This window comes from Cyprinus carpio, chromosome A8 (assembly GCF_018340385.1).
Source record: "Cyprinus carpio isolate SPL01 chromosome A8, ASM1834038v1, whole genome shotgun sequence".
NCBI lineage: Eukaryota > Metazoa > Chordata > Actinopteri > Cypriniformes > Cyprinidae > Cyprinus > Cyprinus carpio.
In genome coordinates this window covers 10,406,458-10,423,673 of record NC_056579.1, presented here as the reverse complement: position 1 = coordinate 10,423,673, position 17,216 = coordinate 10,406,458, and the positions used below count along the sequence as shown (strand labels likewise).

Here is a 17,216-nt window from a genome sequence, read left to right as displayed (position 1 = left end):
CTTCTTCACCTTACAAATGGTTATTGAAAGCAAAAATCTTATATGTACATAATTTGTAAGAAAGTGTGACGTGCTATAGCAAAACAGGCACTATTTTTGGAATCATCACCCCAAAATGAACAAGTATTTGATTTCATTCGAGCAAACTATGGTTCAGTGTAATACAAAAACTGTTATTATTTTCAATATAAATAAATACAAATCACTGTGCATGTTGAATAACATTCAAAATAATCATGACAGATGAATAAGATTAGAGGAAAAATGTCTGGCCGTCTTCCAACAGGAACCTATAGGCTATTAAATTAATAAATAACTTGTAACAATAATGAGGAATCGTTACTGATAAGAATTGGAGGTGAAGATAATGTGACGTAAACTCTCAGAAATAAAGGTACAAAAGCTGTCACTGCGCAGTACCTTTTCAAAAGGTACATTTTTGTACCTAAAGGGTCCATTTTGGTACCTTTAAGTTACATATTAGTACTTAAAGTGTACATATTAGAACCTAAAAGTGTACCTTTTGAAAAGGTACCAACCCAGTGAAATCTTTTGTACCTTTATTTCTGAGAGTGTAGTGATATTTGAAAACATAAATAGACCTACATGCTAAAAAAATTAATCAAGCCAGAATTTAAATAATGAAATAGGCTATAACAAATCATCTCAGTAGACAGATACTAATAAAACAATAGCTTCTTCGACTACATTTTGGGACATTTTGAAGGAGCCTACACGACTATGAATCAAATAATTAAAAAAAGAAAGTCAAAAAGTCAAAAGAGATTTAATACTTGTTATATATATTACCTATTATAAGATGTATCGATCAGTGAATTTAATCCTTAAATAATACTGATGACAGACATTCTGTTGTCAAAAAAAGAACAAATAAAAAATAAAAGAACATTCAACACAAAAGAGTGCTGTGTATAGATATTACAGATACAACATATATTATGTAGCGAAATAATCTTATATAGAACTGAATATTCCACTTTGTAAAGAAGAAGTTAAGGCAATAATTAAAACGGCTATAAAAGGCAAATGGCAAGTACAATGGAATAGGGAGGAAAGAGGAAGACATCTTTATCAGATTCAGAATAAAATTGGAGGTGAAAGAGGATGTCGAGGCGGTAGAACAGAAGACACAATCATTAACAGACTTCGACTTGGGGTTAACTATTAAGCTCTAAATTATTCCCTGTATAGAATGAACAAACATCTGGGAAGTCTGGGAATTTCAGTCTATGTGGATTAGCAAAAACTGAGCAGTATTAATATATTTACATTTACGTTTAGTTATTTAGCAGACACTTTTATCCAAACCGACTTACAAATGAGGACAATGGAAGCAAGTAAAATCAACAAAAGAGCAATGATATAGAAGTGCTACAACAAGTCTCAGTTAACTTAATTCTTAAAATAAGCAGCAAATTAACAGAGTGTAAGTCTAAAAGGGAAAAGTGTTTTTTTATTATTTATTTTTTAGGATAGATAGTGCTAGTTAGAGGGTCAAATAAAGGTGGAAGAGATGTGTTTTTAGCCGATTCTTGAAGATATATAGCACTGTTTATCAAAATGAAAGGATAATTCTGGGGGAAGAGTTAAAAGAAATGGGGATAGGAAATATTACACTTAAAAATCTGCTGAATAATGGCTTGGAAAGTTAGAGAGTATATAAAGCATTAATTAAATATTTAAGAAAGGTGCATCTGTTTAAGAGGATTTAGAAGGCAATTTAATAAAATATATATATTAAAAAAAAAAAAAATGTTTTTGTTGTTGTTGTTTTGCTCTCTCAGCTTAGACTTTCTTCCTGTTCCGTCGCTGAACCACACTCCAGTACAGCAGGTGGCGGGAATTTTTGACCACCGCCATAAAATGCCAGAAGAAGAAGAAGAAGAAGAAGCCATTATCAGATCTGCTCTTGATTATGGGTGCTTTGTGTATGGATCTGCTTCCAAAACTGTTCTGGCTAGGTTGGATGTGGTGCAGGCAAGAGCTTTGAGGCTTTGTTGTGGGGCCTTCAGATCCACCCAAGTACCTTCACATCTCACCAAAAAGGTATAAATTCCAATATGATTAAGAAAAAAAAAGATACAATAACAGTACTGGGTAAAACTTAGTGGGTGTAATCATATCTTCCCAGCTAGGTGTTTGTTGCAAGAGGATGCTGGAAATAATAGATACAATAATTTTTTTGTCATAATAAATAAGTGGGCAGGGAAGATGAGCATGTATCGGGGAAGTATCGTAGAACACACAAGTTGGTTAACTATGCCCTATTGGGTGATGCCTGAAATGTGTGTTGAGCTTGGTTTTCATCAGGAAAAAGATAAATTGGAGGTGGCACCAAAAATAGAGGAATATCTTAATTCAATTAGTGGAAGTACTATGATTGTTTTTACAGATGGGTGAGATCCAGTTAGTGGGAAAGCTGGTTTTGGGGTATATGTGGAACAACTAGGGTTGGAAATTGGTCGACGTATTTCTAATGGAAGTTCTGTTCTCACTGCCGAATTAATGGCAATTTTATGGGCTCTATGGTGGATTGAGGAAGGAAAACCTAGGGAAGTCATCATTTGCTCTGATTCTGTACCTGCTCTAGAAAATTTAAAAGTAGGAAAATCAAAAGCTCGTCCTGACATTGTAAATGATATTTTGATTGTGTTTTTTAGAATTAGATTTGTCTGCAACATCAGGTTTTGCTGGGTTCCCGGACATGCTGGGGTGAGGGGGAATGAGCGGGTGGATAAAATTGCAAAGGAGAGCTTAGGAAGAGAAGTAGATGTCCATGTATTATTAGGGAGAGTGGAACTGAGGGAACGAATTAAAGCGGGCTTAATAAATGAATGGCAGAGGGGGTGGGAAAAGGAAATTAGGGGTAGACACTACTTTTCCATACAACCTATAGTTAAGAAAAGATGTTCATGTATCATTTTGCCCCACAGGGACTCAGTTATTGAGGTTGGGGCACTGTGCGTTAAATTATTCTTTGTGGATTGTAGGAAAGCATGTTTCTGGATTGTGTGAATGTGGGAGTCTTGAGACGGTAGGGCATGTTTTCCTAAAATGCAGAAAGTATAGGGCAGAAAGAAATATATTATTTTTTAAACTGGCAGGACTTGAGGCTTTGTTTGGGTCAAGGCTTTTGATCTCTCTTTGCGCGCGCGCGCGGCCGCGCATCTTTGTTTGGTCACAGTGATGAGCATAAACTGATCTCCAAGGCAGTTCTTCAGTTCTTGCATGATGAGGACTGTATGTAAGCAATTTGAGTTTGTAAATTTTGACCTGTGGAGGGCAGTAATACGCTCAGCGGCGTCTACACTGCCGGAATTCTACAAGAGTTTCTAGAAGAATTCTATCAGTTTAAAGAAGAAGAAGAAGAATAAGAATACTTCAGAAGAAGAAGAAGAAGAAGAAGAAGAAAAGAAGAAGCAGAGAAGAAAGAAGAATTCTAAGAGGAGCAAAGAGAAGAAAAATCATTCTAAAGAAGAAGACTTTTTTTTTTCTTTGATTCTTAGATTAGATTCAGACGAAAAAATTACTGACCACAAACTTTTTACGACGACGAAGACGACCTAAATTATATTTTAAAGTAGGGGCAGCATCGGGTACGTTCGGAAAAAAAAGGGAAATTGAAGGCAAGTTCTTGCATGATGAGGACGTATGTAGAAACGTTTAAATTTTTGACCGTGTAGGGCAGTAATACGCTCAGACGGAAACAAGAAGAAGAAGAAGAAGAAGAAGAAAGAAGAAAAGAAGAAGAAGAAGAGAGAAGAAGACGAAGAAAGAGAAGAAGAAGAAGAAGAAGACGACGACGGCAGAATACGACAACCTGTAGCGGCAGAACCAGGAACATTACAAGAAAAGAGACAAATTTGTTTTGTTTTATTATCTCCCGCGTATTTTGACGTCTTTTTCACATTAGAAGATGTGAGATTTTTTTGTTTTGTTTTATTATTATCAGAAGATTTAAAAAGATGGCAAGTCTCAGTCAAGAGCTAAAGCGCTGGGCTATTGAGGAGATTGAGTTGCCAGCAGCCAGACTCCCGGATGACGGCTATTTAAAGACGTTAGTGAGTTGTAACATTGTAACATTAATCCTCATCAACGATTTTAAACTGATCACGTGTTTAAATTGTATCTAGGTTGTGTGTCGGTCCTGGAACTTCCATCTGGAAGTATGTCACGCAACATGTTTATAAAGAAAGGTGAGATCTCAAGATTTCACAGTCTCTGTGTTTACTAACTGTTACGTGTTCTTCTGTTTCTGATTATACGTATATATCTTACAGGAACGTTCGAGTCATGAGGGGGAATATTCAGTGGTATCCTTTAAGTTTTCTGACAATGTGATGTGTTAATATGCATATATGTGTATTCTCTGCTGGGTTGTTATTGCAGATTAATACTAAAACAATTCAATTCGTTTTCAGTAATTAGTTGAAATAAAAGAAAATAAAAAATGTTTGATACGAAACCTAAAATGTTGCCTCTGCAACTAACTTAAAAAAGCTTAAGTTGAAGTACTAAAATGACTGAAATAGAAAAGAATGCAAATAGAAATGTTAAAAAAATTGACAAAATCACATAACAAAACTTAAATTGAAATGAAACCTGAAAATATATAAAACCTAATTCCAAGTATTAATAAATACTATAATAGTATCAAAATAATATTAAAATATCACTGATTTTATGACAGAAAATATTACATAGATAAGATATATGAAATATGGTTGTTTCATGAGGCCCACCACAATTTATATATTTTTACTGCATTGTAAAAATGTTGAAAATCAAGTTCTTACTCTATTACTTACTAACTTGTGGTTTGTTTGAGTTGTGTAATTGTTCCTTGACTGTCTAAATCCTAAGGTACAAAGTTTTACAAGATAAAGAGGTAAAGAAAAGTACTTAATTGCAATTTGTTATACTGCTTCTATAAGGATTCATAAGCACAGCTAAAGATGATTATTCTTTGTAGCTTAAACAGTTGAAAAATCAGAATAAAGATGCGAGAAGGCTTGAGCTTCAGAGAGAGATTGATGCCCTTCAGACTGAACTCAATCAACTGGACACAAAGATCAGTAGAGTGGAGGATCAAATTGCTACTGAAGGTGAAATGTTCTTATTCCGTCTTTCTGTTCATCTTCTTGCTATATCTGTATCACACACATACTACAAGCTGTGAACCAAACCAGTCATCATACAATCAAAATGCTCTCTGATTACTTTCTTAATACACATTCCTGATTTTGATGTAAATGATACAACATACAGTATGTTATTTTAAAGAAGACATGCTTACAATTGTAACCTAATCTTATAATGACATGTTCTGTCTCTGGAAAAAAAACTTTCACTCGAAGCTAAGAATTTGTTTATGGTTTAATATCCTTTTTAAAAATACATCTGAGTATGGTATTTTATGTTGTTGCTGTTGTTACTAATGTATTTGTTCCCTGGTTGCAGAGCAGAACATGAACAGGAACTGGGGTGACTTTATGGATGGCAGGCACAGACAGATCCTGTTAGATTCTTTCAGGCAGCGCTGCTCTGAGGAGAGAAACGTACTGTTAGAGGACACACACGTGATTGGCACTCAGCGGCATGCCCTGGAAGAGCTGTCCAAGTGAGCCACCTTCAGACTGTCATATTTCTATTGCAGCTTTCTCAAAGAATGATTGAAACAAGGTTTTAAAGCTGCTGTGTGCCATATTATTTTGATGATGTGTGCATCTTTGTTGAAAAAAAAAGCATTAATTTCTGAATGGTAGTGCATATTTCTCTTCACACATTGTCCAGGAAAGCAGAGGTGAAGCTGGTGTTCGGGCCATCTGACGGTTCAGACAGTGAAGCTGGAGCAGATCCATTGGTTTTAGTAAGTGTTGCCATATTTAATGGTGTTTGTGATGGAATCTATAATATTATAAAAATAGCTACTTTTTGGCCTCTTGTCATTGCTGATGTCAGTTTTAATTCTGAAATTCAAAAATCCTACTTTTGAATGGCCTACATTTGAGAAAGCTAGGTGGTGCAGTTACAAAAAATTTAACTAAACTTTCACTGATCTTTCACTTGGGGCCTAATTAGACAATTTTAACCAATCAAACTCCAACTGAACACTTGATTAAAGCACTTGTATTTGCACTGATTGTAACTCATGAAACACCATTTCTAATCTCATTTCAGAAAGATGTGAGAGAGCTCTGCAGCGAGAGGGTTCTCTTCTTCCAGGGCCTGCTAGAGAGTGAACTAAACGTGAATCCGTCCTCTGAGTAAGACACACAGGCCTTTGATGCTGATATTGTAGATAGAAAAGCTTTAGCACTTTTGCCTCATTAATACTAATTCATTTGTTTTTCATCCAGATTTACTCATGAACAAAGGAAAGCAGCGATCCAGCACTGGATGAGTGCAGACAAGCCAGGTAAATACAACCAACTAAAAAATAAACATTTTTAATTATCAGAATGCATGCATTTAGTTCTGCATGACAACAGCTTATGAGAACCTCAATATTTTTAATTTTCAGAACGCTCTACGCTCTCATCCTCCAAACCAAGTTCTTTCAGCTCTGCAAGCCTTGACCTCCAGACAGCAGGTGGCGTTAGAGGAGAAGATTGCAGCTTTGAATGTGGAGCGTGACATTTCGGATCTCAGGTATATTTTTACATTATAATGTAGATTATCAAAACCCATTCAATAAACTATCGTATTATTGAATTGATTATTGCTTATTACTCAGGCATTTGCATTTAATGCAGGTTTCGTTATGAGAGTGATCACCTAATAGATGCGTCGGCTGAGCAGAAAGAGGAGTTAACACCTGTCCGCAGTCTGTTGCAGGTGATCATTTGAGATGGTCATTTTAGTGCATTGTATACTCTTTCTCTTGTGGCTCAGGTTGTATTTGTGTGTTTGCTTGCAGTCTGCCTGGGAGGAGGTGGAGCAGAGTTATTTTGAATTGGCTCAGGCTCACAACAGATGTGGGCAGCTGGAGACTGAACTCACAGCTTTGATGAGAAAAGCAGAGACGGCACACTATTAACATCTAATCTCATTAACTATTAATAATGACTTGCTGAATTCCTTTTGAACTTGTGAAGTAAATAAGCAGAGGGCTGTCAAATGATTAATCACGATTAATCACATCCAAATCTCATTAACTATTAATAATGACTTGCTGAATTCCTTAAGTTACATGCATATACATATCTAATATCTATTAGGGCTGTCAAATGATTAATCACGATTAATCACATCCAAGGAAAGTTTGTGTTTGAGTTGGAGATGTGTGTATACTGTAAATATTTATATGTAGTCATAAGACCACACACATGCATGTATGTATTTAAGAAGAATATGTTATGTTTAGATATTAAATATGATTTATATATAATATAAAATATAAGAATATAAATGTATACACATGGCAATATTGTCATAAATTCAGACATTTTGTGTGTGCGTATTTATATATACATCCTAAATATACCCTGTACAAATTCAAATATCTGTAAACAAAACTTTTATTTTGGATGTGATTTTTCGTGATTAGGACATTTGACAGCCCTAATATCTATATATTATTACAATAAACCTTTTTTGTATCTGCAAAGAGTTGACCCGTTTCATCATAAAAATGCATCATACAAATTAATGACATTTACAAATAAAATAAAAAAAAAATAACACATAAAAAAATATATTTTTAAAAGATGTTCACATATACTCTTTAAGAGAAAATAATGGTTGAATTTATAAAAATGACCCCGTTCAAAAGTTTAAATATGCTTGATTACCTGGATGATCCAGAGCTGAACCGAAAAATACTTCAGGTCCAACAAATTCTTTTGTTTTCCAGCATCTTTTGTGTATGTGAACCCTTTTTAACAATGACTGTATGATTTTGAGATCCATCTTTTCACACTGAGGACGATTGAGGGACTCATACGCAACTATTACAAAATGTTCAAACAGTCACTGATGTGCTAGAAAGAAAAAGTGTATATATATTTCCCCTTTATGCATTATTAAAAAATACCTAAAATAGTAAAAAAAAAAAAAATATTGTGTATAATATTGGGGGTATTTATAAAAATATATATATATTTAAAAAAGAAAAAAAAAAGACTTGTCTGTTGTAATAGAAATGAGTTTTGTTCCGTTTGTGAGCAGGTGTGTGTTTGAGTTGGAGATGGAGGGAGTAAAGCAGGCAGCAGTCAGAGACCACATCAGAGAGCAGTGTGCTCAGCTACAGCTGCAGGCCAGAGAGGGGCAGGATGCCATCAGAACCCCACAGACACAATACAAAATTTTCATCGAAATCATACATATTCCTAAAAAAATATCTACAAAATCAAAAACAAAAGACAAAAAATTCATATTCTGGAGTTTTCACTGTGTGAACCAATATCCATGCAGAAAGAAGACAAGAGCAGATACTAAACACAAACAAGACAAATTCCAATACAAAGATGACACATCACCCATTCATATGATTTAGTTTTGAAGAAACATTTCTGATTATAAATGTTGAAAACAGCTGTGCTGCATCAGCACATTAGTATTTTTTAGTTTAAAAACATTTTGATTAAGTCAATTATTTGAAAACTTTGTGCTGCTTCTATTTTTGTTTAAATCAGTTTACATTTTTTCAAAATTCATTTAAATGGCATTTTGTGTGTATGTATCTATATATACAACAAAGCTTGTTTATTCATTTCCACACTGTATATATACAACAAAGCTTGTTTATTTTTTTCCAGGCTGGACAGTTTGTTCAAGAGAAGCTCAATCCTCAGTTTTGCAGTGTGATTAAAGCCATAACAATACATCCACTGGATCGCAGGGTCATGAAGGGGTCAGCAACTCTACCAAAATCCATTTCCCCCCTCCAGTGCCTCTGTACATGATGATCATTTAGTTCATACCAAAATCCATTTCCCCCCTAAAGAAAATCTGTACAAATACCACCCCTCACAGCATTTTTCATTTGCTTTGCATTTTTTGACAAGTGCCTAATTACCGTTTAACACACTGTAGCTTTGCAGGTAGGTCACTTGAAGCATTTGGGAGACAAAAGTAACAGTTCTAGATTTATATCTGTGCTCAGACCTAGTTCTTTTTTTTTTTCTTCTAATCAACAGACTGATGATGATCAGATCAGATCTCAACTTTGGATCCACTGGCTGTTGTCAGACAAAAAACTCACTGGATTATTACCCAATTAATGGCAAAATGCAATAGTCTTGGAAATGTAATTTATTCCTCAAAAGAGAGATTTCAATTATAAGCTGCATCAAAAACAGTTTTTTAAGTCCATTATTTTACCAGTTAGTAAGTTCTCGCCATTTTGGCCACCACTGTATGTCAAAACATTTAAAGTACCACAACAGCTTTAATCCCAGAGTAAAAATATACGCGCAGACTTATAAAAACTGATGGTGGAAGTCTTGTCTTTCTTTGCCAGGCTCCAGAAGAGCTGTGGTCTCAAGCTGCAGTTTTAAGGCTGGAGTTAAGAAATCTGCGCAGGCTTCTTCATCTTTACTCAGAGTCATCAGCAGACCTGCAGAAGCTGACAGCACAGCTACCATCACCAGATCAGCAGAGTATGTCATTACGGCTATTTTTAAAAATGTAGACCACTCTTTTTGACCTGCTGTTTTCCCCCGAATTAAAAATTTTGTGAGTAGTAAGAGCCTAGATTCCATGGTGTTTTGATGCCTGTTTCAGCTTTGGTACAGCGTGTGAAGATAGTAGATGATGAGATTCTGCAGACGTTGCTCCCACGGGCCCGTGAGCTCACACAGAGGTGCTCAAAAGGCCTGCTTTACACAGAACAAGTGAAGACTGCCATCACACACTGGTAAGACATGACATCCTCTCAAATGTTTCCAACATGGGCCCTTTGTGGAATAGTCAAATCACCTTTTTTTAGCACTTTATACAATAGAGATTGTTTCAAAGCAGCTTCACAATATTAAACAGGGAAGTAACAGAATCAATGATGCAAACTTCAAAAACTAGATAAAGTTTGAATAGTTAACAGTTAAGACATCAATACTGATCCCAAACGGTTTAAACTGTGATTTTAATTAAATTTAACACATTATTTTCATTGTGTCTGTGCAGGTGGGAGCAGCCTGGACAGTTTGCCCTGCCAGAGATGCAAATACTGAATTAGTTTTGCATTTGAGATCAAAGTTTGTGGGGCAACTTTATTTGTACGTAATTTTTATTTCAACCAACTCATAGCAAAGTTTATGTTGGGGAACTTTATCTGTACATAATTTATATTTCACTTTCTTTTAATTTACTCTTACTTTGCATTCAAAATAACCTGGGCTTTAATAGCTAACCTAGGATTTCTTACATTTATTAACTTTTCTGCAACAGATTCAGTTGGTGTTTGAGGATGCATCCTGTTCAAGAATTATTTTATGCACTTTTTCTGGATTTCTCAATAAATAATCGAATAAAGGTGCGGTTGTATGTCTTGTTTTGTGGCGTCGTAAATCTCCCTACTGAAGGTTACTAAGATGCAGAATGCATATGCTGTTGCCAATGTCGTACAGTATCCTCTTGTAGGAGCTTGTGTAATGAGACCGTTTATGAAATTCTCTGGTAACATTAGTGCTACTTCTGGATTAGATCAAACATTGATCTGTAAACGCAATTAAAGTAACTTTGTGATGACTGCCTATGGGCATCCATCTTATTGATGTAATTTCAGATAATTTCCTGTAGTGTAAAATCTGGATGTTCAGTCCTGTGTAGACTGATTTATAAGCTGTGTAAATGTACTGCTGTATAATAAGTGTTTTTGAACAGTAACGTGTTAGGCTGTTTTTTCAAAGATAAGGAAAATAACACTATTGTTTAAAAGTCTGGGGTCATGTTTTTGAAAGAAACCTCACTCACTAAGGTTGCATTTATTTGATCAAAAATACAGTAAAATAATATTGTGAAATACTAATAACTTGAGCAACTTGCTGAAGAAATACTTATGAATATAGAAAACTGTTGGGCTGATTGATGTTTTTGTGGAAATTATGCTTTTTTCAGAATTCTTTGATAAATAGGAAGTTGAAAAGATGAACATTTGAAGTTTTTGTACCAGTGTAAAAGTCTTGCTGTCAATTTAATCCATTTTATCTAAATATTTGCTTGTCAAAACTAAATAATCTCAGAGTTAATTTATATTGATTTAATTATTTGCTTTCCCTTAACTCACATACCCAGGTTTAAGCTTTTCTTGTAAATGCTAAATACTTTCCATGTTTATTTATACTCTACAACAAATGACAACAAAGCATAGATTTTTCAGGGTGTTTTATAATACTCAATATCAATTTTAAGCAACTGAAGTTAAAAACTGAATTTTCTTTCATATACATTTTTTCACTCTCACACTCAAAAGATCACTCATAACTATGCTTACAAATGATTCCAGAGGCAGCTGTGTTACAATTGCTAATTTTTTCTTCACACCCTGATTCAATGGCATTGTTTCTGGCTTAAGGCTTGGATAACATGTCATACATAGACACTTCTCTGTAACCAAAAACAATCACACATAAAATCATGAACTCAACTGTACACATAAAAGTAAACATAACATTTGAACTTAAAATGAAATGTCAGGAGAGGAAAACAAAGTGTTGCGGATGAGACGGTTGATCTTTTGGTGTAGATCTCAGCTTTTTTTATGTCCAGTCTACTGCATGTGATTGATGACATAGATATGTTATAAAGACTCAATCCGCTTTAACAGCCCAATTATCGTATTCTGGTGAACAGATTTAAAACTGACACAGATTCCTGAAAGAAAAAAAAAAAAAAAGATCATTAAATTGAGGACATGAACTTGAGGAAAAGCCAGTATTTCAAAAGTAAATAGAAAAATAAATAAATAAATAATAACAATAATAAAAAACCTTACCTTTGTTGATCGTGTTTTACTAAATACATTCCAAAAACGCAGAGTTTCATCACCTGCACCAGTCACTATTGCTTCTCCATCTGGAGACATTGCTCAAGATAAAAAGATCATATCAGTAAACAGCATTCAAAAATACTATTAAAATAAGAGTCAATTGTTTAAATAAAACAACAGAAGAGAAGTTAAAGTACTAACCAGATAGAGCACCCTATATGAGTGGCCAGTCAGTTTGGCTACTTGAGTAAGTGAGGGGTATTTCCACACGAGGATCTGATTCTGAGAGTAACCATGTGTGCTGACTGAGACAAAGGAGAAACCATGATGCCAATTAGTCTCTCTCTACAGCTATAACCAACCATGAACATCAACACTAAGCATTTGGGCAGTTGATCAGAATAAATGTACCAGTTCGTTGGTGTGTTTGGACCAGGCCAGGTTGCAGACTTGTGAGCCTGTGTCGATACACTGCAGTGGCTGCGCTGTAAGAGTGTTCCAGAAGCGGATGCAGCGGTCTGCCGTTCCCCCTCCGGAGGCCAGCAGTCCATGCTGGTGAGGAGACCATGCGATGGCCTTCACTGCAGCCAGGTGTTCTGTGTACTGCTGCATCGGTAACACGCTTGAGTGATTCCACACTAACAGCTGCAGGATCAGACACAGGAACGCTTTTAGAGAGATGCGGTCACCAAAACATTTTTGTGCTAATATATTGTACATTTTGTAAATTATATACAGCAGTCAGGTCACCTTGTTGTCATTTCCTCCAGAAGCCAGCAGCTGATGGTCAGTGCTCCACTTGAGTCCACAGACCTCTTGTCTATGACCCTGCAGCCTGCGCTCTGACTGCAGAGGGGGCGTCCTGATATCTCTCTGAAGTATCATCCGGTCCCGGCTGCCTGATGACAGCTGATCTGCATTCCAGGCTAATGCACCTGAGGGCAGAATTCTCAGTTTTCATATCAGGTTTAACCTTATACATACGTTTCACTAGAATGGGAAGCACATCAGAAAGTAAATGTCAAAAATGGACTTAAACTATAAATCAGTCCAAGCAAGAGTGAACATGTTTGGGGACAGTACAATTTCTTTGTTTTTGAAAGTCAAGATTTAAGAGAACTGTAGTTTTTTTGGTTGAATATATTTGAATGTTATTTATTCCTGTGATGGCAAAAGCCGAATTTTAAGCAGCTTTTACTCCAGTCTTTAGTGTCACATGATCCTTCATTCTAAGATGCTGATTTGGTGCTCTAGAAACATTCTTATTACCAGTTTTGCAGCTTAATATTTTAGTGGAAACCATGATACTTTTCAGGATTTACTTAAAAAAAAAAATAAACATTTGAAATAGATTTTGTTGTATAACAAGGTCTGCAATGTCACTTTTTATAAAAACCTGCTAAATAAAATTATTAAAATAAAAAATATACCTTCTAAATAAATTAAAAAATCAAAAACTCGTTTTCTAATTTTTTTAAAAGTGTCCTTGTTACAGTGTAATTATACATACAAGTACTGAGTAACATGTACTTACTACATGGTTAGTATCAGGATTAGGGTTTGGCTAAGGGATACTTGCATGTAATTATGCATAATTTATTGTTATTATAATAGTACATACATGTAACAAGGACACCATAACATAAAGTGTTACCAAAAACAATTACAAAATATACCACCATTATCAAACAAACACAAAATAATTACTAAAAAAAAATCTTAAATGCTTTACTATAAATTATTATTATTTTTTTTTTCATTCTTACCAACTCTTGCTGTGTGCCCCTCCAAGGCAAACAGCTTTTTGCCGGCAGTAGCATCCCAAATTTGTACAAAGCCTTTGTGTGTACCCACAGCGACAAGATTGCCCTATGAGAGAAGAACGGTCATACCACAAAACCCAGAAAGCAACTTCTGATAGTCCAAGTCATAAAGGTCAACTCACTCTCTCTGACCAGCCCACCGATGTGACTGAATCGCCCTCCACTGATAGGTCACATAGTCGCGTTACCTGCGGACAAAGCAAAGAAAAAACACACAACTTAGTCCAAGTGTTCACTGGCTATTTACTGACTCTAAATTTGCATAAACAGCCAAAGTGTGTCATGCATACTTGACTGGTGCAGGCACTCCAAAGATAAACACAAGTCCCCAGTCCAACACTGAGCACATTTAAAGAGGACCAGTCCACTAAGTTGAGGTAGAAATCATCTTGTAGCTCCGGTGCATCTAGCACCTTAAAAGGAATCTTGGATATTTTACGTGTGGGTTTTCTTGGTGACCGCAGCAGCTTCTGGCTATAAACAAAAACATGCATGCAATTAAAACAATGCATTTTACTAATCAATCACATTTTTCAGGAGACGACTCAACTTACCTTTTGCTGCTAACAGGGGAGAGGGAGTACGGGGATACACTGTTATCATCGGGTGTGGATCTTTTGGCACTGAGCGAATACTGTACATACAAACATAAAGCAAGCATTGAAAACAAATCAAAACACTCATGTGGCATCAAATGAACAGATCAGCAGATAAGAGAGACTTACACTAAAGAGGCTCCTCCTCTCGGGTGTGGAGGGCTGTAGTCGTCTATCTTCTGTTTGAGGATCCAGAACCTTCTCAATCCCAGCCCCAAGCAACTCATTCTTCAGCAGGGCAGAATACGCCAAGCCATCCGCTGTCAGACAACACAGAAAAATGAGTCAAATTATTACAACGAAAGAGGGTTGAGTATCATATTTGAGTGTATGATCCATCAAAAACAAGGTTCATTTAAAGCATAGTGTGTCTCTCTCCATAAAAAAGATACCATAACAGTTTATTATTTGCAGGTAAAATCAACACAATCCTCTTCACACTCACCTTTGCCAGTATCTGATGTTGCATCTTTGGTTTTTTTATTCTGGCTTGGTGACTTTTCATTTTCCTGTAATAAGAGTAAAGAAATATGAACTTGACATTTCGCATTCCTTTAATTCAAATCAAATAGAAGTGACGTGGAAGCTCCATTACTAGTATTTTTTAAAAATATTCCACCCACATTTATTCTGTGGAAGTTGATGCTCCAGTTAGCTCCAGCTCGAGATGGTATAAATCTGTCACCATGCTTGCTTGGTGATGACAGCGGTGACTCAGGAGTGGGGGTCAGGTGACAGATCACATCTCTTACTTTCTGTATACAAAAAATAAGGAATCAGATCAAATGAATAGTCTGAAGTGGATCGGTTTAAAAAAATTTAAATTGCACAAAAAAAAATAAAAATAAAAAAAAATTACACAATTTAAAGTCTGCAATATTCAAGAAGACAGACTCACCATGGGGCTGGTGTTGTCATTCTGGACGTTGATCTGCCGCAGTAACCTGCGCTCATAGTCCTGATCCATGGATGTCATTCAAAAATCTGGGAATTTGGAGATCCAGGGGCACGGTGCCTAAAATGCATTCATGGAAACAACATACAACCCTTTTTTTTTTAATGGGGAAACATTATTTTATGAGAAGGCTACAACGATGCGACTCTTGTTAAACGTATACACTTTTAGGTGGCGTCCGTTTGTTGTCTGGTTAACGAGGCAGAAAGCTGATGCCATCTGTTCAATACCCCATAAACAGGTGTTAGAGAACAGCTGCTAAAATGGACATCTTCCAAACAATAGGAACATAGAGACAAGAATATGCTGGACTGCAATTCTCAATTCATGACAATTTAAAGACCTTAAAAGCATTCGTTTGGTGGCCTAAGCAAACAATGACAGCATATTTTACGGTACACATTTTTCATCGCGGATTAAAGACGTTAAATGCTTCTTGACTAACAGGTAACGTCAAGACAAAATATCAACCTAAATCAAGAAATAAAATACCAAACAATCAACACACCCACAGTCCTGAATGAAGAGATACTACATTCATTTGTCAACACGGCTAACTATTAACACCAGTGTTCATTTACGGAGAATTACTTCATCGATATAATGTTATATCAAGGTGAATAGAAGCTGTCTAAATGTATATATTAATAAAACAACAGTATTGTCCTGCACTGATTATTAGCATCTTGTTTGGTGTTTCACAATGGATTACCGAGCAGCTAGTTAGGCTAATCTGACCCAAATCATCGGACCTACCTTGACAACGATATTCGGTGAATTTAGAATCTGATCAACAGGACCTTATCCAAAATAAACACGTCGAGTGTAAACCTTGAAAAAAAAATATAATAAATTAAAAAACTATACAAAACACTCTAATCCGACCTTTAAAAACAAAAGACAGTAGTCATTTTCTCATTTTGGTATATTGATGCAATATCACATCTCATTTTGGTATATTGATGCAATATCACATTAGGGTAAAGAAACCTATTTTTTATTTTTAAATAATTGACAAAAGTCGTGATTACGGACATGTATTTTGTACTTTTATGTCTCTAAATGTAATAAAGTAAAATCTATTTTCCCCATTTAAATGTAATTGAGTAATAGTACACGTATTCAGTTTTGGTTTTAACAGAACTCAAGTAAAACACAAATTATAAGTATAGTAATAAAGTACTTTTACTCAAATACTTCTTGTTTATTTTATAATGCAACCTTATTTCCTTTATACAAAAGAGGAACGAGATAAGACATAAATCAAACGGTAAATTCATAAAATCATATTATATTTCTACAAACTTTTATTTTGATAAAAACAAAGGAGACCGGAAGTGGCGCTCCAAGTTTATCCCCGTCTCTCACCACTGGATGAGGTGAAAAAGTTCCTTTTTAAGGTGGGCGGCATGGGGGGTGTTGATGGAGAGCGCCATCTGAGCGAAAAACACAACATCTCCGCTTGTAGTAAATTCAAAATACAGATAATTCCGTGATTGTGAACTCGGTTGGCTGTAATGTCTTAAACCTGTTATTCTGCACACAGCTGGCAGAGTGGCGTCTGGGTTGTGCGGACGCAGAGATGGCAATGTCCTGGCCTTTTCCTCTATAGTGTAACACTCACTTTTCAGTGAATCGGTTGAACGGGTTCTCCAACCCAGCAACGATTCGTTCATGAACCGTCACTTTTTGAGCAAGTTGGCATTGAATTTTAATCTTGTTTATTGTAAATACATATTGTTCTCTACATTCCAAAATGTTATTCTTAAAAATAGAATACGCAAATTTCTAACATTCCAATTGTCTTTTAATACGGGCTTCTAAATTCTTTTCTAAATTCTTAAAAAATAACTCTGAAATTAATTATAAAAAAAAGACTAAAAATAACTGCT

General features: G+C 35.5%; 2 protein-coding genes across 2 annotated transcripts; one reads left to right on the top strand and one right to left on the bottom strand.

The window, feature by feature from the left end:
• The first annotated feature begins 3,906 nt into the window (after positions 1 to 3,906).
• Positions 3,907 to 10,198, top strand: haus5 (HAUS augmin-like complex, subunit 5). Its single transcript, XM_042763024.1, has 17 exons — positions 3,907 to 4,078; positions 4,155 to 4,217; positions 4,302 to 4,334; positions 4,885 to 4,909; positions 4,994 to 5,126; positions 5,482 to 5,641; positions 5,815 to 5,890; positions 6,202 to 6,287; positions 6,381 to 6,430; positions 6,540 to 6,672; positions 6,777 to 6,858; positions 6,941 to 7,056; positions 8,173 to 8,416; positions 8,781 to 8,875; positions 9,442 to 9,623; positions 9,748 to 9,880; positions 10,147 to 10,198. The coding sequence occupies exons 1-17, from the start codon at positions 3,987 to 3,989 to the stop codon at positions 10,196 to 10,198; spliced, it is 1,755 nt and encodes a 584-aa protein (XP_042618958.1). The 5' UTR covers positions 3,907 to 3,986.
• A 1,133-nt stretch (positions 10,199 to 11,331) lies between these two features.
• On the bottom strand, positions 11,332 to 16,181 carry fzr1a (fizzy/cell division cycle 20 related 1a). Its single transcript, XM_042762070.1, has 14 exons — positions 16,081 to 16,181; positions 15,268 to 15,384; positions 14,993 to 15,124; positions 14,815 to 14,878; positions 14,499 to 14,629; positions 14,328 to 14,407; positions 14,064 to 14,247; positions 13,896 to 13,961; positions 13,717 to 13,819; positions 12,701 to 12,885; positions 12,362 to 12,595; positions 12,151 to 12,256; positions 11,957 to 12,048; positions 11,332 to 11,835 (listed from the first exon to the last, which is right to left on the bottom strand). Exons 2-14 carry the CDS (start codon positions 15,343 to 15,345, stop codon positions 11,794 to 11,796), a joined length of 1,497 nt encoding a protein of 498 aa, XP_042618004.1. The 5' UTR covers positions 15,346 to 15,384; positions 16,081 to 16,181; the 3' UTR covers positions 11,332 to 11,793.
• Between the last annotated feature and the right edge of the window lie 1,035 nt (positions 16,182 to 17,216).